The 23,753-nt window shown below is 38.3% G+C and overlaps 1 protein-coding gene across 2 annotated transcripts in view; it reads right to left on the bottom strand.

Moving 5' to 3' along the window:
• Positions 1 to 19,234: 19,234 nt before the first annotated feature.
• Positions 19,235 to 23,753, bottom strand: part of EVI5 (ecotropic viral integration site 5) — a 205,972-nt gene continuing 201,453 nt past the window's right edge. For both annotated transcript variants that reach the window (XM_060139567.1, XM_060139568.1), the window contains one exon: positions 19,235 to 23,344. In XM_060139567.1, coding sequence (XP_059995550.1) covers positions 23,033 to 23,344 — 312 coding nt within the window. In that variant the 3' untranslated portion in view covers positions 19,235 to 23,032. The remainder of the gene's footprint in view (positions 23,345 to 23,753) is intronic.

The following is a 23,753-nucleotide window of genomic DNA, read 5'->3' as shown; positions in this document are numbered from 1 at the left end:
CAAATGTCTGTGGACGGAGTAAATGAATGAATGGCACTAATTCACTAATTAATTGTAGTAGAATAGGAAAAATTAAAACCTCACCCATAAATAAACAAATGCAGCGACCTCCAACGCTGGACTGTATGTCATGATCCATAGAGTGTGGCCTGTGGTGTGTACTTAAAGCCTAAACCCTTTCCTTAAGGGGGATGGATATCGTTATAATTACCTTACTTTCCTAAATGAATTGAGTTAGATTTTGATCACTACTTCCTGCACAATAAATTTCCAGTGTCAGATACCGGGAGAAGGGAGTGGTGTTCCTCAGTTCTTGCAAAATAACTTGCTATTTTTTAGATTAATCCAAAGTTGTCATGCAAAAAAAGTCCTTAGAGAATGCTTTTTAAAAATGATTTTTAATTTGCATTGTAAATCTAAAGGTTTGTGGAAAATATTTGACTACTATTGCCGTGCTTCAAGCATGCTTTAATAATTTAGACGTTTTATACAGCAATGACTGCACACCTACTATGTGCCAGGTGCGGGACCATACACGCATCTTAATTGTGTGACTGTCCTTACACCACTGTTCATTTGCTTAACATACTCTTTATAAATAAATGCAGAGGTAAGCAATCTTAATCAGAAGGACTACAAATATTGAATTAGCTGAAGGGAAATTAAGGTCATTTTGTTAAAGTTTTTATTTGTGTGCTTTGTTCTGGCCTAAGGTATAAAAATCTTAAAGCAGTAGAAAACACATCTTTCTTTTTTCCTTCTGTCTTATGCAACAGCAAAAAAAAAAGACCAAACAAAATTTTTTTCATGATAAATGGGACCATAGAAAATTTATTATCAGCCAAGTTCTAGAGAAATGGCTGAACCATTTCCTTTGCACATTAGCAAGTTCAAAGTCAAAATTTCTTGTGCTGTGATTAGTTAGTAGTTTAGTGTCGCTGTTTGAAGTCTCAGAAAACATGGGGAGACTTTGAAGGGGACCAATAATCACCTTAGAATAAATCCCGTTCATTCAGAGTAAATCTAGTCATCTTGGGTTTTGTTTTTGTTTTACTTTTTTTTTTGCCCTTCACAGCCTCTGAGTTTGCAAAATAAAACTGGGGACTGGGACAGGGACACCCAGAAAGGAGCAGGTGGGAGGGGAATGGCACCGAATTCCCCTTTACATACTTTATGTTATGAGCCATGTGGATGTATTACTAATTCAAATAAATAAATCCACATTAAAAATATTCAGCCATTGAGATCAGGTTATCTATCGCGTGCATAGTGTTGGAAAGTGATTCTCACGCTTAGGGGGGACAGAGGAGAAAGGTAAGAAGAGGGGCACCCAGAAAGGTTAAGAAACTTACCAAGGGGCAGCATAGAGCCAGGACTGGAAGTGATGATAGAATGAACCTGACTTCCCACTACTCCAGACTCCCTCTCATTTACCACTAAACGGAGAGTGAGGAGAGTAAGCCCCCCCTCCCGAAAAGTACACTTTTTTAAATCTAGGAAGAATCCCTCCCCCCAAATATTCCTTTGGAGCTGGATATAATGATAAGCAGAATGTAGGCTTGGGGCATAATTATCTATAAATACTGGTTTTCACAAAAGAGGATGTTAAATTTACTAATTTTGTCAGTAATTTACTAATTATTATTAAATAACAATAATAATGTATCTACAGATACCAAATAACAAATGACCTTCTTCATATGGCAAACATTTCCAAGTTCTGGCCAGTGGCTCATTTATTTCAAGCAGCATCTCATAGATCAGAATTTCCTTACAACAAAAGATTTGAGACATTTTAAAAAAGAAAATTGTAACAGGATATTACCAGTCTCTTGTTTTTTTCACAAAGCTTTACAGTTACCATCTCTGTTCTATTTGTGGGAGGCATAGGAAAGATGGGTGATCCTGAGGAGGGGTGATGCCTCCATTTCCAGCATACATTTCTGTGATGTTTGCATGATTTGATCCTCACAGCAATGCTATCAGGAGGGGAGAGAGTCTATGCTTTTTGTCGATGGTCATTTGTGGTATCTATCTCTGTTCTGCCAGTTACTAGCCCTGTGACCTTGAACAAATTGGCTCAACTCTCACAGCCTCAGTTTCTCATCTATAAAGTCAGAGTACCTACCAATCTTGCGAGACCATGGAGCAGTCCTTTGATTTCCACTCTTCACAGGATCCTCTGGGCACCAAGAATGGAAGAATGCTCCCAGTGAAGGTGTCCTAGGTTTAACCTCCTTGTCCCATGTCTTGATTCAATTTGTTCAACTTTGCATAAGTAAACTTTGTGACAGCAATTTGCAGGGACTTGGATTTTTTTTTTAAATCAAAGGTCAGGGAAAAAATGAATCAAGGATCTATTTTCATTTCTAGATATTCTACGGAATTATTTGGGGGAAGTTAAATGAATAACTAACTTGTTTCAGAACTTAGTTTACCCATCTTTAAAACAAGAAATGCCTCCCGTGTATCAAATGCCATGAGCTATTGGCTGAGGAGTAGCTGTGGGAGAGATACTGAGAGTAAAATCAATGTTTAATACACACAGTAAAAAGAAAAAAAAAAATCACAGGATGGGACTAGGCATGAGGCTCCTCTGTAAACCAGACAAGAGATTTTGTCTATAAGAAAGTGGTGCTTTATTTTTTAAATATATTTTTTCATTATAAATTATATTAGATACAGTTTGATAAAGAAAAGAAGAAACCCAAGACAACATTCTAATATGTTTGCTCTGCTTCTTTAAAAAAAAAAAGTAATTGTAATCATATCACAGATACAAGTGTGTATTCTGTTTTTTCCACTGGATAATATTTCTTTTTTCTATTCTCTTTATTTTTCAGATTTTCTTTAATTGAACAAAAAACTATTTTATAGTAAAAATTATTTAAATAAAAATTGTAACAATCATGTTCCTTGCTTTTATATTGTCTTTTATCATTCTCAATTGCTATAAAAAGAATTCTATCAAGTAGGTTACTATAATTTACTTAATCATGCCTGTCTTAGTATTTAGCTTGTTTTCATTTTTTACTATTTTAAGTAATGCAGTTTTCTGGCTATAGCTTTGCCCACATTTTAAATTGTTTCTTTAGGATATCTTTCTAAGTGTGGAATTTCTGGATCCAACAATGAATATTTTTTATGGCTTTTGATACATGCCAGAAAAAGTATTTTGGATAGCACGTTTGTGTAATGCACAGGGCAAAAAAATTCATATCACTTAGCAAACAGTTAAAAGATTTAAAAAATCAACTATGGAAAAGTTAGACCTTGATAAAAGACCAGACATAGAACTGGTTTTTATTTTGTGCACAAGAAGTATTTGTGAGACAGTGTCCACACCCTGTCATATTGCTATGGTTTTGTTCTCTTGCTATTAAAAAACTATTTAATTTTTGTCTTTGGATTAGCTGTTTTGGTGGGTGAAGTTAGACAGAAATAAGAGATATATATATTTTCTAAATTATATGAATTCAAGGAATATAAATGCAGAATGATAATTCCGTGATGCCTTAATTGAAATGTTTGAAATGTTAGGTAATATATTTGTCTCCCTTCCACTCTATAAGTAGCAAGTTATCAAAATAAAATTCAAATGACACTATAAGTCAGAATAAAATTTGATGGTATCATCATTTATGGAAAGTGGGTAATGCTTTTTTACCAACATATGCAAAAATTGGGAAATGGGGTAAAGGAGAAATTTGGAGATAAAAAAATTAGTATAAGACTTATGCCATGAGTAAGACCCAATTTTGTATTAATATTCAGAACCTTTTCAAACATGATGAGAAACACTATTTTCCTTTAATTAACATTTTGGAACCGATATATTTAAATCTTGTCACATTATAAATCATGTTCTATTAGTATAAAAATCTAAATTAAACATTTACATAAAGGATTTCAAACATCTGAAGAGGGAGGGGCTGTCAGCTTTGGTGTTCAAAGTTCAAATAAGAAAATTGTTAACCTCACCACATATATATTTTTACATTGTTCCTAAGAACAGATTGACTGAATAAAGTGTCATCTTATGTGTGGGCTGCATGAAATGACTCTTCATAGAAACATACCCAGTGTGAACTTTCATGGAAAAAAAAAGTAGATTTTAGTTGGTGAATGGAAAATGTAACGAGAGAGAAAATGTAAAATTATTTTTCTTTTTTTTTTTCATAATTTCCTCCAAGATGTTTGGTGATCCTTTTACCCTATGTTTACCCCGGATGAGACACTTCACTTTCAAACAGTAAAGCCTATATATTGTAACTTTAAAAAATTACTTATAAAGCATAGCTCTGCTACAGGGAATGTCTGACCCCATACCTGGAAGCAACGTGGGAGTTGAGGCTCCTGGAAAACTCAGGCAGGCTGCGAGGCTCAGATCAGGCCTCGTGGATATCCCCAGACTCTCCCTGAGAGACAACTCCCTGGGAGAAGGACAGCAGGACCCGTGGTTGGCAGATGCAACCCACTGGGTGTTCTAGCTCTGCCGCTTACTGGCCTCGTGGAGGAGAGGGAAAGGCTGGGACTTCTCAGAGGCAGACATTAGAGTAATTTCTATTTCTGCATAAGGACACCAGTGGTTTAAGAAGCCCAGGTTCTGATAACTAGCAGCTTTTTAAAACCCAACCAAATCTGTTGAGTCCCAATCTTGTCTCTTTCCACCAAACCATACTAATACTTCCACATCCAGCACAGGGAGCAAAAGCCTTGAGCCAAAAGCCAAGTGCCTGTTAGAGCCTTGGGGAGTGATAAGGATGGGGGAGATCAAGCCGATAACTAAGTTTGATTGGTAGAGGAGAAGGAACACATTTCCTCACCTCCTGCTGCGAGCTTGTAACCCCAGCCCACCTCTGCCTTGCCCCCGGGCACGCTGCTCATCACAAGCCCAGAAACAGCATTAAATGAGTGAGTTGCTGAAAGTAGAATAGCTGTGTGACAGAACACTTGTAAAGTTGATAAAAGAAAATATTAAAACACACTTCCGTATCCCACTACCTTAGCTAGTAATATCTTGGAGTGTTTTTTTCTCAATCTTAAAAAAAAAAACTCTAGGTGTATATTTTCCATGCTATGATCACGTTGTCTAATTGTCCATGTAAGTGATGTGTTGTGATTTTATTTATTAACATTTTTCTGGACAATTGGATTGTTTCTTTTTCCCTACTATGAATGATGCTATGATTTTTTTTAAAGTGCATTTGGGTTTTTGTGTATATATAATTCTTTCTTTACTATTGATTGCCAGAAACGGAATTACTGCATCAAAGAATAAGGACCTTTTAAAGTTTATGCACACATATTGACAAATTATTTTCCCAAATGAGTATAATAATTACACCTCTGCCAAGAAAAATTATAAAGACCATAGTAACCAAGGAACAGAAGAATGTAGTCATTAAAGGCATGGACTCTGAGCCAGATTTCTACAATCTAGAAATTCTGGCTCTGTCCTTTATTAGCCTTAGACAAGTTCCTCAACCTCTCAGTCCCTCAATTTCTTTACCTGTGAACATACTTATAATAATAGCACCTACCTCATAGTTTGTTGCACTGCACAGATTTAACGAGATAATAGATGTGAAGCATCGAGTAGGCATTTATGAAGTGTTAGTTACTGTCACTATATATCAAGCACTATCGAGGCCCTTTCATACATTTTCTTTAACCATCCTGATAAACATGCTGTGGAAATAGACTTGAAGAGGTTTGCCTTTCCTAGATCACATGGCCAGAGAAGGACAGGGCCGAGATTCAAACCCAGGCCAGCCTGGCTGCAGACCCTGTAGGTGGACTCTTGGAGTAGGGCCAACGGTGTGGGAGCAGTAGCTTGCATACCCTGGACAATGACCAGGAATTGCCAGGAAGCGTTTTACTACAGATTTCTGACATCCCCAATCAGTCCGACCACCTGAGGCTCTCAGACCTCATCTCCCACAGGATGCCTTGGGTTCTGGGCTTTCCAAGATTACTTTCAACTCTCATGGTCTGTGTCTCCATCAAATTGAGTAGTTCATCAAGGCTGGGGCTGGTAGAGAGTGGCAAAGGATCATTGCCTCTTCCTAAAATACTCTTCTTATTAATAAACAAACACTTATTTTGTGTTCCCCTTTCTAAAATATTTTTTAACTCTTCCTGTTGTCAGGTAAGGGCCAATTCAGTGGTAGGGGTCATGAGGTTTCATTTGAGCTTTAATTAAAACGCACCACCACACACATCCCCCTGCACATGACCCCCAATCCAGACATATCTGATGAAAGAATGAACAGGGCTTCTGTGCGAATCAGGGATTTGCTTGAGCACTGCATGGCTTCTTTGTTCACTAGTAGAAGAATGTCCTGGTGGCAACAAGGAAACACAAGGGACAGCACCAGAATGAACTCTGACTCAGGATGGTAACCTGGGTGACAGTGTGGCAGCTGAGTTTAAAAGCAGTCCCTGAGGCCTGAAGGATGGAAAGTCAAGTGCTGGCCCAGTTGTTCCACAGGAGGATGGGGTCTGTGGATTCAACAGTATGATTCAGTTTAATTCAACAAATATTTAGTGAATACTGGTTGAATGTCATGTACCGTGCCCTATATGGGGTACAGAGATGGATATGGGGGCCTCTGCTCTCCTTTACCCACCAAGAAGTGACTATAGCAGGGAAGGTAAATAAAAGAGAAAATTAATGAATGAAGAATATTTCCCTCCTACCCCAGGCCTCTGAGATGGCCATTTGGCCTGGCATACAGGGACTTTTTCCTTTTTTCTTTTTTGGCTGCACTGCATGGCTTGTGGGATCTTAGTTCCCTGACCAGGGATCGAACCTGGGTTCATGGCAGTGAAAGCCTGAGTCTTAACCACTGGACCTCCAGGGAATTCCCCAGGGACTTTTCTTTTGACCAGTGTGTTAGTTAATTTCTCGTGTCACTTTGACAAAGGGATACCCAGATAGCTGGTAAAACGGTATTTCTGGATGTATCTGTGAGGGTGTTTCTCAAAGAGATTAACGTTGCATCAGTAGATAAAGTAAAGAAGATCACACTTAACAAAGTGGGCTGGCATCATCCAGTGTATTGAAGGCCCTAATAGAACAAAAAGGTGGAGAGGAAGGGTGAATTCTCCACCCCCCACCACTTCTCTCTCATCTTCTCTTAGCCTTGGACATTGGAATTTCTGGTTTTCAGACCTTCAGCCTCCAACTGGAGTTACACAATCAGCTGCCCTGGTTCTCAGGCACTTAGACACAGACTGAATTATACCACTGGTCTCCTGGTTCTCCAGCTTGCAGATCGTGGCACTTCGTGGCCTCCATAACAGTGTGAGCCAATTCCTATAATAAATTTCCTCATATATATCTAGATATATCCTATTGGTTCTATTTCTCTGGAGAACCATGATGAGTACAACCAGTCAGCACCACTGCACAGTTTCTGCTAAAGATCTGAAATTAACAAAATACATGAGGCTGGGGTTAGAATTTTGGAGCATCAAAATATTGGACCAGTTGTGAAGAATGTGATGTACTTTTTGCACAGACATTTTTCCTTCTGGTTTGGGAAGTATTTTGTAGTTTGGATTGTAGAAAGGCATTTATTTGATTTTGGCATATTCCATGATGCTTGTCTAGCCAAAATTTCTCCATGTTTTTGCTTGGATTCTCTGGGAAGGAGTCAGAGAAGGTGGATCAAAATGTTTTCTTTCTTTCTTTCTTTTTCTTCTCTCTCTCTTTCTTTCTAATAGCAAACTTGAGATTAACTATTACTATTAACTATTTTTGGTACCAAGACCAGCTGTATTTCTCTCTGGAATCCTAAAAAGTGGCTATTGTGAGACAGAAATGAACAATGTTTCATACTTCCTTATAATAGATGCAATACTCAACACACAGTGTTGATATCACAGAAAAGCACAAATTGGTAAAAATTATACTTTAGGAAACTATGGCACTGTCTAGCAAGGTACCAGTTGTCTAATGATCTGGTTTAATCCATGGATATGTTTTAGACTAGACTGTCTGAAAAAGCACATAAGCTGATGTATGCTTCAAACAATCCTCCCTGAAAATTGCTTCTCCCTACTGAGTTTTTAATAAATATTGGATGGCTTCCCTGGTGGCGCAGTGGTTAAGAATCCGCCTGCCAATGCAGGAGACATGGGTTGGAGCCCTGATAGGGGAAGATCCCACATGCCGTGGAGCAACTAAGCCCGTGCACCACAACTACTGAGCCTGCGCTCTAGAGCCCATGAGCCACAACTACTGAGCCCATGTGCCACAACTACTGAAGCCCGCGCACCTAGAGCCCATGCTCCCGACAAGAGAAGCCGCCACAATGAGAAGCCTGAACACCACAACGAAGAGTAGCCCTGCTCGCTGCAACCAGAGAAAAGCCCGCATGCAGCAACAAAGACCCAATGCAGCCAAAAATAAAATAAAATAAAATAATTTAAAATAAATAAAATAAAAAATAAATATTGAATGACAAAATGAGATTATATTCCCAGCCAAATCCTGGAATGTAGCTATCCTGAGTTGTCTAAATTCAGACACACATGCCTTAATAGACAATTCAAGGGTAGAGTCTAGCCTATTATGAAAGCTGAGGTACCTAAGGACAGCTGGCTGGATAAAAGGCTTTTCTCACCTACAAGGGAAAACCAAAGTCAGGTGTAGACTTTTCCTGAGGAAATTGTTTTGAGTCTTTGTAGCACACAAACTCGACTCTAAAAGCTCACATCCATAGAACATGGCCAAAATGATATTTTTCTAACTTTATATTTTCAATACAGAAAAGTTCAAAGAATAGTGCAATGAACATCCAAATAATTCTAACTAGATTCAACTCCAACATAACCTTAATATAAAATTTGAATAAAAATATTAACACCAAAAGATAATCCTAATTAATCATCCCCAGAATTCATAACTTTTAGTAGGGCTACTTCCTACCATATCTACTCTCTGGGTAAAGTATCTGTGATGTACAGGGAGATAATTAAACCAAGTAACTTACATAACATTGTTTTAACATTATAAACCAGTTAAAAGATGAGAAATAGGTGCTTTCCTGGTGGCGCAGTGGTTGGGAGTCTGCCCGCCGATGCAGGGGACACGGGTTCGTGCCCCGGTCAGGGAAGATCCCACATGCCGCGGAGCGGCTGGGCCCGTGAGCCGTGGCCGCTGAGCCTGCGCGTCCGGAGCCTGTGCTCCGCAACGGGAGAGGCCACGACAGTGAGAGTCCCGCGTACCGCAAAAAAAAAAAAGATGAGAAATACCTACTGAATACATACCAAGTGTAAATTTATTTTGCAAGTATATACCTTCTCTGGCAGCAATTACCCAAGAGGGTTTTATCAAGAGCTCTGAGTTTGAGATGATAAGACTTGTTTATCTGCATATACAAAAGTGCTTGCTTTTTTTTTTTTGTTTTGTTTTACAACAGAAGGGAGTTGTCAAGCTCAGCTATGAAAACTGTTTTATTGCTCAGGTTCTTTAAGATTTAATATATGTGTAATAGGGCGCAGGATAGAGTGTATCTGTGTTGAACTTGTGTAGATGGCTCCATAACCAATTCCTGCCAACAGACCTAAAGGCTGAGAAAATGTCAAAGGAATATTATGTTGCATGTAATAGACAAGCTACGTCTAAAGTCTGCCTATTCCTTATGTACAACACTAGCCAGAAAAACCCAGGCTCAGAATTTGTCAATCAAGATAATAACTCATTTTTTTGGTTGTTGACTATGAGTTCTTTCCCCATTTTATCTCATTGACTACAACAACCCTATGAGGTAGGCAGTGTTATTGTTATTATTCCTATTTTATGGGTGAGGAAACTGAAGCTGAGAGGTAACTTTGCCCAAAGTCACACAGTTAGTTAACAGGATTCAAACCTAAGTGGATCTGATATTAAAGCCCAGATTTTTAACTCTGGTTACGCTACCCCACTATAATAAGCAAACAGACTAGATGGTCCTTTAATCAGGCTGGCTTTTTCAAAGACAGAATAAATGCTGCTCTTCTGCCAGGTATGGTCATGTCTGTGGAGGGAACAAGTCAGAAATACCTCTTGTTTATAAGGACCAGAGCTTGTGATTTCACAGCAATTGTTAAACAGCTCTAGAAATAAAGTCTTGGGTACTTTATTAGTGCATAAATCTTAAGAGTATAGCTTGGCTAATTTTTACATAGATATACACCCAAGTCAAGATCTAGATTATTTTCAGGACCTCAGGTGCTATACTGAATTTGTATTTTTTAACCAGTTGCTTAAAGTGGGAGACCATTACTGAGCTCTGGTTAGAAATTGGCTTGGGAGCTACAAAAATCCAGGCCATGGACCATGGTCTGTAGAGTTAGGTAAAGTGAGCCTCCCATGGGCCTGCTCACATCTGGGTTGCCACTCCATCATCTTGCCTTGGAGATCATTTTCAAAGTGCCAAATCTAATGGCCTGTCTCAGTTTCTTCCAAAAGTTCATAGCAAAGAAGGTTTTATTGTTTTTGTTTTGCTTTCATGGAAAATATCAAACATATATAGATAGAATAGTAAAATGTACCCCATGTACCCATCACCCAGCTTCAACAGTAAATCTATGGCCAAACTTGTTTCATTTTATCATTTATCTCCCCATCCACTGCTCCCCTCCTCCACCTGACTATTTTGAAGTAAATCCCAAATATCATATCATTTCTCCTATAAACATTTCAGGACATCTCTCTAAAGAATAAGGACTCTACTTAGCAACAGTTTTGAGGCAAAGAAAAATTATAGATCTTTGCTTTTATAAGTAAGTGTCAGGTAGACATTCCAGATTTTGGTTGTTTCATCATTAATCCTATGAAGGTTTTCTTGGCCAACCAGTAGTTCTTGACAAATCATGTACTAGGAAAGTGATACCTTCATTTTCAGGAAAACTGGTTATGAGTTTTCTACATCCAAAGCAGTTTATGTAAAATTCACCTAATGATAAATTACCAGGTGTTTGAAAGCTCTCAGCCACCTTACTCTTGTCAGTGCATCAACCACCCTAATCTAATTCCTAGGTATTACAGCTCTATGACAAGGATGCTCTTAGTTAAGCCAGAGAAGAGAAAATTTTATATGTGATCCAGAGTATTCGTTCTAAGGGTGGTTAGCAGCATAATAATAATATATGTTATAACTACAACATATGATGCAATCTCTCAGATTAGAGAGGAAAATTTCCCCCAAATTTATTCAATACCACGTTTCCATTTACAAAGAATATACGTCTTCAGTTTCAATTAGCCTGTTCCCAAAAGTACGCTCTATAAGGAAAATGAATATTCTTTTATAGTACTAATGAGAATGTTAATTTGTAGAGGATAAATTGGCAATATGTGTCAGAAAAACGTATTTAAAATATACATACTCCCTGATGTGGGAATTCCACTTTTAGTAATATATCATAAGGAAGCAAAGATATGTCACAACTTATTTTAAGCAGTTTCATGGCAATAATAGGGAACACATGCCCAATAACAGAACATTGGTCAAATAAATTAAAGAATGTTCATGTGATGTATAGCCATTAAAATATGTAGGAAAAGGTAAGTTTAAAAAATCAGGTCACATGACAATGTGTACATATATTCCCAAGTTTGATAACTAATTAACTAAATAAACAAATAAGGAAAACAGGAGAGAAAAAGACAGAAAAATAAGAGGAGCAATCCAGGGGTCCCACTATCCCACTGATAGAATAGAAAGGAAATTATCACAGAGATCAGGACAATGTTTCCAAATCTAAAGGACATAAGTCTCCTTATTGAAAGGATCCAGTGGGGGCCCAACACAATCAAAGAAAAAAGGTCCTATATCATAGGATATCATTGTGAAATTTCAGAACCCCAAGATACTGGGGGACATCAGGCAGTCTGTATCATATTGCCCAAACTATCAATCAAATAGAATAAAAAAGAATAAAAACATTTTCAGACTAGCAACATCTCACAACATTTAACTCCCATGCACCTTCCTTGGGAGGTGACTGAAGGATGTAGTGTAATTTACCTAGAATTTTGGATTGATGATAAAGATGAGAAAAATTCCATCACTTACTAGCAATATGACCCTTGGGTAAGTTACTTAAGCTCTTTATGCCTTTATTTCCTCTGTAATGTGAAGATAATTATATTGTTGTGAGGATTAAATTACTTAATATATAAAAAGTACTTAGCTAAATGAAATGCTTTATCCTGTATTAGATCCTGGAATAGAAAAAAAGTACATTAAGTACATAAGTGGAAAAACTGGTGGGATCCGAATAAAGTCTGTAGTTTAGTTAAACCTATTGTACCATTTAAAATGTCTTATTTTGACAAATGTACTATAGTTATGTTAGACATTAGGGGAAGCTGGGTGAAAGGTATATGGGAACTGCACTATCTTTGCAACTGTACTGCAAATCTAAAATTATTCCAAAATAAAAGATTTATTTTTAAAAAAAGTATTCACCCCTACCTCACACCATATTCAAAATGGATCATCAACCAAAATGTAAGAGCTAAAACTATATAACTCCTTTATATAAAACTATAAATCATAGTGACCTTGAATTAGGCAATAATTTCTTAGATATGACACCAAAAGCACAAGCAACAAAAGAAAAAACAGACAAAATTGACTTCATCAAAATTAAACACTTTTGTGCTTCAAAGGATACCATTAAGAAAGTGAAAAAGATAGCTCATGGAATAGGAAAGAATGTTTGTAAACCATATATCTGATACGGGACTGGTATGCAGAATATACAAAGTATTCTTACTAATTCAACAAATAAAAAAAACAAACAACCCAATTAAAAAATGGACAAGGGATTTAAATAGACACTTCCAAAGAAAATATATAAAGGGTCAATAATAAGCACATGAAAAGATGCTCAATATCACTAATCATTAGGGAAAAGCAAATCAAAACCACAGTTAGATATCACTCCACACCCAACTAGGATGCCTAAAATAAAAAGGACAAACAATAGTAAGTGTTGAGGATGTGGAGAAATTGGAACGCTCATACATTGTTGGTGGGGTTGTAAAATATGTATGGTAGTTCCCCAAAATGTTAAACAGAGTTACCGTATGACCCAGAAATTCCACTCCTAAGTATACACCCAAGAGAACTGGAAACCTATGTTCACATACAAATGTGTACACAAATATTCAAAGCAGCATAATTCACAATAGCAAAGAGCTAGTAACAACCCACATGTTTATCAACTGATGAATGGATAAACAAAATATGGTATACTCATATACTGGAATATTATTCAGAAAAAAATAGTTGCCTACTAATAGTAGGGGCTGGGGAAAGGAGAGAGTAGAGAGTGACCGCTAGTGGGTATGGGGTTTCCTTTTTGGAGTGATGAAAATATTCTGAAATTGATGTGAATATTCTAAAATTGGTGTGAACCATTATTACTAGTGGCGATGATTGAACAACTGTGTATACACTAAAAATTATGTAATTGTATACTTTAAAAGGCTAAATTTTTTTCCAAGATTTTTTTTGATATGGACCATTTTTTAAGTCTTTATTGAATTTGTTACAATATTGCTTCTGTTTTATTTTTTTATTTTTTTGGCCGTGAGGCATGTGGGACCAAGGATTGAACCCATACCCCGTGCACTGGAAGGTAAAGTCTTAACCACTGGATCGCCAGGGAAGTCCCAGGCTAAATTTTATGGTGTGTGAATTATATCACAATAAAGCTGTTATTTAAAAATAGTTATTGGCACAAAGTAAGTACTATGTTTCCAAATATTTACTGCCTCTCCTTGGAGGAGTCTTAGTGGTGTGACTTAGCCAATGAAATGGCTAAGTGATATACATCAATGAAAATGATGTATATCGCTTCCCAGCAGAAGATTTGGGAGCCAGCATATTGTTCACCATATCACTTTTCCCTCTGCCTTAACAATCAACAGTGTTCAAAATAGAAGTGGTGGGCTTCCCTGGTGGCGCAGTGGTTAAGAATGCGCCTGCCAATGCAGGGGACACGGGTTCGGGTCCTGGTCCGGGAAGATCCCACATGCCACAGAGCAACTAAGCCCGTGCACCGCAACTACTGAGCCTGCACTCTAGAGCCCATGAGTCACAATTACTGAGCCCATATGCCACAACTACTGAAGCCCGTGCCTAGAGCCTGTGCTCCACAACAAGAGAAGCCACCACAATGAGAAGCCCGCACACTGCAACAAAGAGTAGCTCCAGCTCGCTGCAACTAGAGAAAGCCCACGCGCAGCAATGAAGACCCAAAAGAGCTAAAAATAAAATAAATAAATTTTAAAAAAGAATAGAAGTGGCTTCATCAGCCTGGTTCCCAGAGAGCAGAACAGCAGCCAACTTTTGATGGACGTGTAGCAGGAGTGAGACACGATGTTGTAAGCCATGAGATTCTAAGGTATGTGTTAATAACAACAACAACAAGTAGTATAATTACCACTACGGGCAGAAATTAGGAAACAGAGAGTGTTGGCCCATCACCTCAAACATATTTATGTGGAAATACCATGTAGATAGTGGAAGTAGAGAACTGGAGTGCAGATGAGAAGTCAGGGCAGGAGAAGGGACATTCAAATCCATGAATACTAACTGAGTGGCCTGTACTGGTTCTGGGGATTCAGAGATGCCACGCACCATCTCGCTGTTAGCTAACGTTGACTGAGCACTTACTATGTGCCAAGCCCTTCTGGGCTCTGGGCCTTGTGTTGTCTCCAGTCTCATCAAAGAGCAGTTTGGTGATGAATAAGAAGCTTCTCCGATTTTGACCCACAAATAATTCTATTTTAGAGAAATTAGTGAAGCAAATGAAAGGCTGTGGGATCTGTTTAAAATAGCTACAGAGTGTCAAGGGCTGTGAGCCAGACCAAACAACACACCTTCCCACACACCCGACTTGGGCTTGTGATTACTCAAATCCCAGCACTGGCCTGGGGAGCTGCCTGCCAGGGACATCCCTCCACAGAGCACAACTGGAAGGCAGTTCGCCAGAATAGGGCAGAGCTGGACCTGGCCTGAGCTTTTGAACTAAGTTAACTGGGGGGAAATGCCTGACGCTTTTCTTTGTAAATTTATGCTGAACATCACGACTCCTCACTGTTGGGGTTTCCACCGCATCACCTGGCAGATTGCTTTTGCAGTTCTGGCAGCAGCTCAGTGGGCTGATGAGGCAGGGGAGAGGGAAATGGCTCAGAGACTCCTTTAAGCTGAGCAGCTTAAGCCTGACCAGAAGCTTATCTGTAGAGAGAAGGCTGCAGAGACAAACATTTATTCATGCACCAAAGGTTTTAAAACTCTCTTTGTAAATGGAGTGTAGTTGGCCCAATCCTGAGCTCCAGTGAAGGGCACGAGGGTAGAAGCTGGACTTCGAGACATGCAAAATAGAAGGGACAATGCAGGGCTGTGGGGAATAGCTGTCGTCTCTTCTACCCACGGGGAAGAATCAGCCTGGTTGGGGTTAGGCAGGTCCACACAGAGTTGTGCCTTGAAGACTGAAGTACAGCAAACACCAAGGAGGGGTCCCTACTCCAGACCTGGATGGGAGTGACAAAGATGATACCAAGAGACAAGGAAAGCCTTTGCCTGGAGAGAAAGAAGAGTCCTTGGTAGGGGAGGAGACGAGATGCTATGACTTGATGGGCTGCCCTGGTCTGTCTGCTGTGGAGGGCTGTACACAGTGGCTGCCTGTCCCACCCCCTGCGGCAGAGGCAGGGAACAGTTAGGCGCTCCCAGGTGCATCTCAACTGCCACGGCATCTCTCAGCCTTGGAGTCTCTCATGTGTACAGTATGCATTTCCTTTAAAAAAAAAATCAGAGAAACAACATCTTGAAAGTCAACCAGTTTCTTTCCACCTGCCCTGCTCTCTCCTGTTAACGAGGACAGCCTCAGAAGAAGATCCCTTGCAGTCTCTGAAAAAGTGGCCAGCCCTGGGTGACAAAGGGGGGGGGTGCTGTGGACACAGTAGTAGCTACTTTGTTAGAGTCAACTCAGGATACAAAAGGATTCTCTGGGCCTGAAATCCCACATGCTGGTTTATGATGCTTCATTTCTAGACACCCTTGGTAAAATCTAGAGTGCAGAAGAGATGAAGCCATACACCCAGATCAGGAGACATTAGCACCTAGGTAAGAGCAAGTCACTGGGTAGGAGACAATGGGACTTACAGAACAGTTGTTGCAGGGATCACGGGCCCTGCCCTGGTGCAGGGTGGGGCTTTTGGATGGGCAGAGAGCAGGAAGCAGTACGAAGGAGGCCCTTCCACCAAGCTGGATGTGATCTCTGAATTCCGATGGCACTGTATCCATACCTTTGTATCTCTCATTCCACGTGCGAGGACAGGAGTTGGTCTGGTTCATCTTTGCCTCCTCAACAGTGCCTGGTGGGTGTCTTCCGCCAAAGCAGTATTCAGTAATTAGAGGACTCTGGAGTCAGGCTGGCTGCACTGAGATTCCACTGGGTTTTCCACTGATATTCATATTTCACAGATGTTGTTTATCCCATTTTAATAGTGAATAAACTGAGGTACAGTGATTTATTCAACTATTCATTCACTCATTCAACAAACATTTATTGTGAGCCAAGATACTGTCCTGAATACTGGGGAGAGAGACAAAAATCATAAAGCTTGCATTCTAGTGTGGGCAGACAAAAACAAATGATGATGTAAAATGCATAGACAGTTATCAATGCAATGGAGAAAAATAAAGCTGGGAATGGGCTTTTTAAAAGGGTCAGGAAAGGCCTCCTGTGCAGGTGATACTTGAGTAGAGAAGAGGAGTAGTTAGGGAGCTAGTCTTGTGGGAATGTGGCAGAAGCCCATTCCAGGAAGGGCAAGGCCCCAGGAGTCTGGTGTACCAGCAGCAGCAAGGAAGCCATAAATTTCTGTGATTTGTCCAGGTTTCAACAACACAAATCTCGAGTCCCAGTCTAGTGCCAGAATTCTACACCTAAAAAAACCTTTTTATTTCATGGACACTGCAAATTTTATAAGTCTTCAGGTATTAGGTTTTTTTCCTTCTATATATCTTTACTTGAACATATTTAATTTATAAGCTGACTCTAAGTTCTCAACATGCCTATTTTTTAAAAACTGTTTCAACCATTTAAAGAAAATTTATTTATTTGGCTTTGTCGGGTCTTAGTTGGGGCACTCGGAATCGTTCATTGCAGCGCTCAGGCTCTTTGTTGCAGCACATGGCCTCTCTCTAGTTGCGGTGCGAGGGCTTACTTGCCCTGCACGTGGGATCTCAGTTCCCTGACCAGGGATTGAACCTGCGTCCCCTGCATTGGAAGGCGGATTCTTAACCACTGGCCCACCAAAGTCCCTGTTTCAACCTTTTTTTTTTTTTTTTTTTTTTTTTTGCGGTACACGGGCCTCTCACTGCTGTGGCCTCTCCCGTTGCCGGAGCACAGGCTCCGGACGCGCAGGCTCAGCGGCCATGGCTCACGGGCGCAGCCGCTCCGCGGCATGTGGGATCCTCCTGGACCGGGGCACGAACCTGTGTCCCCTGCATCGGCAGGCGGACTCTCAACCACTGCGCCACCAGGGAAGCCCCTCAACCATTTTTAAGTGTACAATTTGGCGGCATTAAATCCATGCAGTGTTGTGCAACCATCACCACTATCCATTTCCAGAACTTTTTCATCATCCCAAACATAAGCTCTGTATCCATTAAACAATAACTTCCCTTTCTCCTACACCACTATCCCATGGTTAATGTCTACGTGTTAGACATGTACAGAAGTACAGAAATACTTGTGTTGATATATCTGTCTATAAATTTGCTATTCTAGGTACTTCAAATCAGTGGAATCACACTATATGTCTGGTGTATTTCACTTAGCATTTTTCAAGGTTCATCCATGTTGTAGCATGTATCAGAATTTCATTCCGGGGAATTCCCTGGCAGTCCAGTGGTTAGGACTCAGTGCTTTCACTGCTGGGGCCCAGGTTCAGTCCCTGATGGGGGAACTAAGGTCCCACAAGCCGCATGGCGCGGCCAAAAAAAAAAAGAAAATTTCACTTCTTTTTATACTTGAATAATATTCCATTGTAGGTATATACCACATTTTATTTACCCATTCATCTGTTGATGGTCATTTGTTGTTTCCACCTTCTGGCTATTGTGAATAATGCTATTATGAACATTGTTGCACAAATATCTGTTTGAGTCCCTGTTTTCTTTTGAGTATATATCTAGAAGTGGCAATGCTGGATCATATGGTAAGTCTATGGTTACCTTTTCTGAGGAACTGCAAAAACTTTTCCACAATGGCTGCACCATTTTACTTTCCCTGCAGCTATGGACAAGGGTTCCAATTTTCCCATATCCTTACCAACACTTGTTAGTGTGTGTATGTGTGTGTGTGTGTGTCTTAATAGCCATTCTAATAAGTGTGAAGAGGCACCTCACTGTGGTTCAGGTTTTACTTTTCTCACCAGCTACTAGAAACAAATTTGATATCCATCTTCAATAGATGTATATATTTTTAGTTTTAGCCCTAGTGGCTTTTTGTTTTTTGACTCACTTCTAAATATATACCAGAGATTCTCAACCAGGGGTGATTTTCATTCCAGTCCTCCCTACTTTTGGCAGCGAGACACAACTAACTGAAAGAGAGGGTGCTACTGGCATTTAGTGGGTAGAGCTCAGGAATGATGATAAACATTCTACAATGTACAGGACAGCCACCTGCAACAACTTGGCCCCAATTGTCAATAGTGCCAAGGTAGGAAACCCTGGATTATAAATTACATTTTATACAATTGTATATATAATATATATACAATGAACTACTGCTTCTGAATTAAATGATTATTAACATTGTGATGATGCAGAAGGCATAACTTTCTTTTTATAATTACCTATGTATATTCAAATTATATATTTAAATATATTTATTGAATTAGTTGCTAGTTAATTTAATAACCTAAAACACAATGTGAGATGAAAATATTGCCAGTACTATTTTCAAAAAATTACCATGTTACTGAAGGAAATAACAAATTCAGGTATTAGGCCTTTCATTAAACCGAAAAATATATACTAGGCTCTCTGTTTGGCACTAGTTACACATAGGTGGAACACGTGGATATGGTCCCTGTACCCATGGAGCACAAGCCTTACTCATGAATATCTGATGTTAGGCCACACATTTTTAAACAGTTTTTTTTTTTTGATGCCTATCCCCTTTTAAGTTGAATAGTTTAAGGAAACAGAAATTCTTATAAAATGGAAAACTTTAATTGTTTAAAGCAAAGGCACAAGTAAACATTTCAGGTTATCATACAATGTTACAATAAGAAATTCCAACAGTAAAATGAAATACATTATAATTTTGCATCTCTATAGTATATCTAATGTATTAGTCTATCCTCTCTTTGAAGTGAAAAGAAGGGGTAGGTAGATCAATGGATTGATGTAAAAAGTTGGATTATAAAGAGCATTCACTCCATTTTTAATCAGAAAATTTAATTTCAGTAGAATGAATTAAATTAAAATTAATTTAAAAAACTTACTGTTTCATTAACGACAGAGCAGCAATAATTTTCAGGCTAAAGCTCATTGTTTTCACAAAGTAAATCACTGATTTCATGAAATGTTAGCTGTTGACACTTGGTACTTACACAAAAATCAAGCTGGTCATAAAAGGGCTTTACTAACACACGATTCATACACTCATTTTACTTTAAATTTGAAAATTATAGTGCACTATGTAAAGATAAAGAAGAATGAGGAACCAAATCATTTCTTATGGTGTCAGAAATAAAATACTTTAAAAGGTCTAGACCTTGTTTTCAATCAAAGGCACTATCTGGAGAGTAACAAGCTGCATTACATTCCAGAGCTAAGAAAAAGTTGTTTTTTCCTTCCCCAAATAGCCAACCAGTTAGTTAGGACTTGGTGTCTCAATTAGTCATCAAACATTGAATGCTTAATATCTATCAATAAAAAGGGTAGAAATTGTGTAAAGTTACATCTTTGACTTATTTTTCCAGGAAGAAAAAATTTACCACTAATTTTTTAAAAGGCTGTTGAAATATTTTCTTGATCTTTAAGGTCTCTGTTTCATCACCTCAATGCAATTTCCATTTTATTCAGGTGACCTGTAGTCTCTCTCAGCATTTCAACCCAGGATGGCAATGACACCAGAAAGTAACTATCCCAAGGGAGTAAGTTATCCTATTACATCCTAAAGGCCAGGAAGATTTTAAACCCTTCTAAGGAGTATTTGAATCAAAGATCTTGAATGAGAAGATTGTCATTTCTAGTTTTTCATTATCCAAATTACAAGAGTCTCAACAGAGTAAGGTTTACTTACCATGATTCTTTTAACAACTAATTCCTAACCAGAAACAGTACTTAGGAAATTCTTTAAGAATATCTTTCAAAGTTTAGAATTGAAACATGGTTCTAGAAAGATGTTCTTACTTTTAAAGTCAAATTATAACACTGACTCAGTGAAGCATAAAGCATAAACCTAAAGGTCAATCAATGATGCATGCTTTCAAGAACAGTGCTAGGATTCTGGTATTCTTTCCTTTCTTTCTCCATTTCCAAAGGCACAGATACCCTTCCAAATTTGTCTATGGCTTCGAAGACTTTGCAATCTAAAATAGCTGACACACTCTCCATGTTGAATAGTTATAAGTATAGGATCCACCAGGAAATTTTAGGTTTCCAAACCATTAGCTCAACAGCAAAAGCAAATGGTTCAGTCTTCTACTTGAGACAAACTGAAGAGGTAAACCTACATTTTAGAGTATCTAAATTAAGGTCTGCGAACTTTCTCTAAAGGGACAGATAATAGATATTTTAAGCTACTCAACTTTGCTACTGTGGCACAAAAGCAGCCACAGACAACATGCAAATGAATAAGCATGGGTATGCGCCAATAAAACTTAGACACTGAAATTTGAAGGTCATATGATTTTCATGTGACACAAAATATTATTATTTTGATTTTTTCCTCAACTCTTTAAAAATGTAAAAATCATTCTTAGCTTGTGGGTCATGTGAAAACAGGATGTTGGCTGGAACTGGCTCATGGGCTGGATCATTCCGATTTCTTGATGTGGGGGGTCAAAGCAATCATGTGGCCATGAATCATCTCATTTCACTTGGGCATCAACAGCCTCTAGACTGACAGCAATGAACCCCAAAAGAGAATCCCAAAGGCACCAGTCAGACAATTCTAGGAGTAGTATCTATGTTCATGAGCTGCGTAAAGCTTATGAGTGTTGATACTTGCATATCTATACGTATAGATACATATCTATATAATATATTCAGGAAACAATTTAAATCAAACTTATTTAAATCACATTAGCTGTCAGAAAAGCAGGGAATTGAGAAATTCATTAGCTGAGCCTTTTCAAATGCTTTGGTGTCCCAGCGACTTGGATTAAAATCTTGGCTCTGATTACTCACTAACTTGTGACCACAGGTAAATTACTTAACCACTAGAATTTAGCCTGGAGCTATGGAGACAATAGGCATGTTTTCAATCTTGTTTCTCAAGCAAAACGGCTATAAAGGGTTTGCTGGGAAACTCTTGCCTACGATGCACCCTAAGGCTTAACTCCTTGGTTTAGACAGAAAACTATTTTTGTCTCTTCTGTTCCATTGTGTCATGTAATTTTTTTCTTCTCTGCATGCAACGTATGGTGCAAAACTGTACCTCCATATTTACCGAATTCTACCTTCCTCTTATTCTTGAAGGTTATTTATTTTTTTTCCGTAGGCTGCTGATGAAAATGAGAGTAGAAAGCATCCAGTCAACACATTTTTGTAGTCTTTCCATAGTACAAGTGTAGTTTGGGTGTTTCCTCTAATTTATCAATGACAGGCATTCAGTTTTCTGGGGAAAAAAAGTCTAGATAATAAAGAATTGGTAGGAAAGGATTCTTATGGCTTGCTTTATCTATAGATTAGTAACTAGAGAATCTGAAGATAATGTTCGTAGATTATTTGCAGATACAATTGCTGTGTATTTTGGACCTCAGTCCATTGATTAAATTATATTAAGTAGAATATTAGCACTAAGTAATGTGTGCTATTATCTCTCTAATCATGAAAAATTTATTAGTTACATACACATGAAGTAAAAGATTTCATCAATAGTGTCTTTGAACAAGCATCAGTTATGAATCTGCTACTGTTGAATGCTAAGCAAAATTCTAAAGCTATTAAAGTATTAGTGTTTGGTTTTATTTTCAATTTTCTTTTAACCTATTATTTACAGAGGTCCTTTTATAATAGTGAAGGCAGTCATCTTGCAACAGATACATTCTCCACATAAAATGTTCAATGTTGCATGGTGCAGATTTATAAATATGTACAAAAACCCAGTATATTTGTAGTTAACTTACTACTCTGACTGGTAGGCAACATACAGAAGCATCAGGTGCACATAAAAATCTGAAATTAAAACAAAATTTAGAATTCTCAAGACAGATAACCATTAATTTGTGTTTATAAAATTATGTGAAAAAAAGGCTTTGCGTTTGGGAATTTTCAATGACCCACTAATAAAGCAGTAATTTTAGTTGAAAAAAAAATTCCCCAAACACAAAAAAACCAAGATAAATCAGATGTATGTCTCGGTCAAATGTGTGTAGACAGCCACCCTGAAAACAAACTGATAAACATAAATATACAATTTGTTCACTGAGCATAAAGTATTGCACAAGAACAGTTTTGTCTGAAGAAAATTCAATTTTCCACAGTTCTGAACTTCAAAATCGTTCCCACATATAGATATAATTGCATTTTCTAAACAAGAAACATTAATATTTAGTAATACTGCTAGAACCTTATTTTTCCCATTAACCATATTCCACTCTACTTTATAGCAATGGTAAGTCAGTGGTGAAGATTTGGCAAAGATAAAAAGGCAGTTAAGATTGTAAAATATATATATTTATATATATATACATATGAAACAGATATGTTCCAAAAACCCTTAGTCATGATAACTGATCCCTTAAAAAAATCCACAGTCTAGGTCACAGTGATGGTCAGACAGTGGTTGAGTACGACTCGCTTCTCAGGGGCCGCTCCTTTTGAACCACTTCACTGCTCTCTCTGGTCTTCAGCGCACTGTCTTCTGCTTCGCTTTCACTACCATCTGCCACAGTAGGGTCCAAAGACATCAGGCCAGATTTTCTGTGCAAAGGAAAACCAATGCCACTTTCCTGTAAGGAATTACCTATGAACTCTTCATCAGAGGAATGGAATGATTCATCATCTCCTATTAAATGGCTGACGATGTGGATTCCATCAAAAGGGGGTTGGCCGGAGAAGCCCCTCTGGCCTTTTAGGCACCTGAGCTGTTGAAACAAAATCCAAGTTAATATACTCAACTTGGGGAAATATACACACTCCAAGAAAGCAAACATTTCATGTTTAAGTAAGAAGATACCCTGATCTTTTTCCATTTATGGATATAAATAGTAACCACCAATTTTTTAGTGACTCTCACGTGTTATGCAATGAGCAGATAACTTATTTTAATTGAATCACCACAACAGTCCTGTGTGGTTGATTTTATTATCTTCATTTTAGACATTAGGAAATAGAGACTCAGGTAGTGTAGCTTGCTGAGGACACATAGCTAATACCCAAGTTTAGATTCAAATGGAACCTTTGTTATACTAGAGATAACATGAACTCCATGTGCCCATCACTTAATTTCAACATCTAACACATCATGGACAATCTTGTTACAATATGCCTCTC

The sequence above is a fragment of the Lagenorhynchus albirostris genome, chromosome 2, assembly GCF_949774975.1.
Source record: "Lagenorhynchus albirostris chromosome 2, mLagAlb1.1, whole genome shotgun sequence".
Taxonomy (NCBI): domain Eukaryota; kingdom Metazoa; phylum Chordata; class Mammalia; order Artiodactyla; family Delphinidae; genus Lagenorhynchus; species Lagenorhynchus albirostris.
This window is presented reverse-complemented; position numbering and strand designations above follow the sequence as displayed.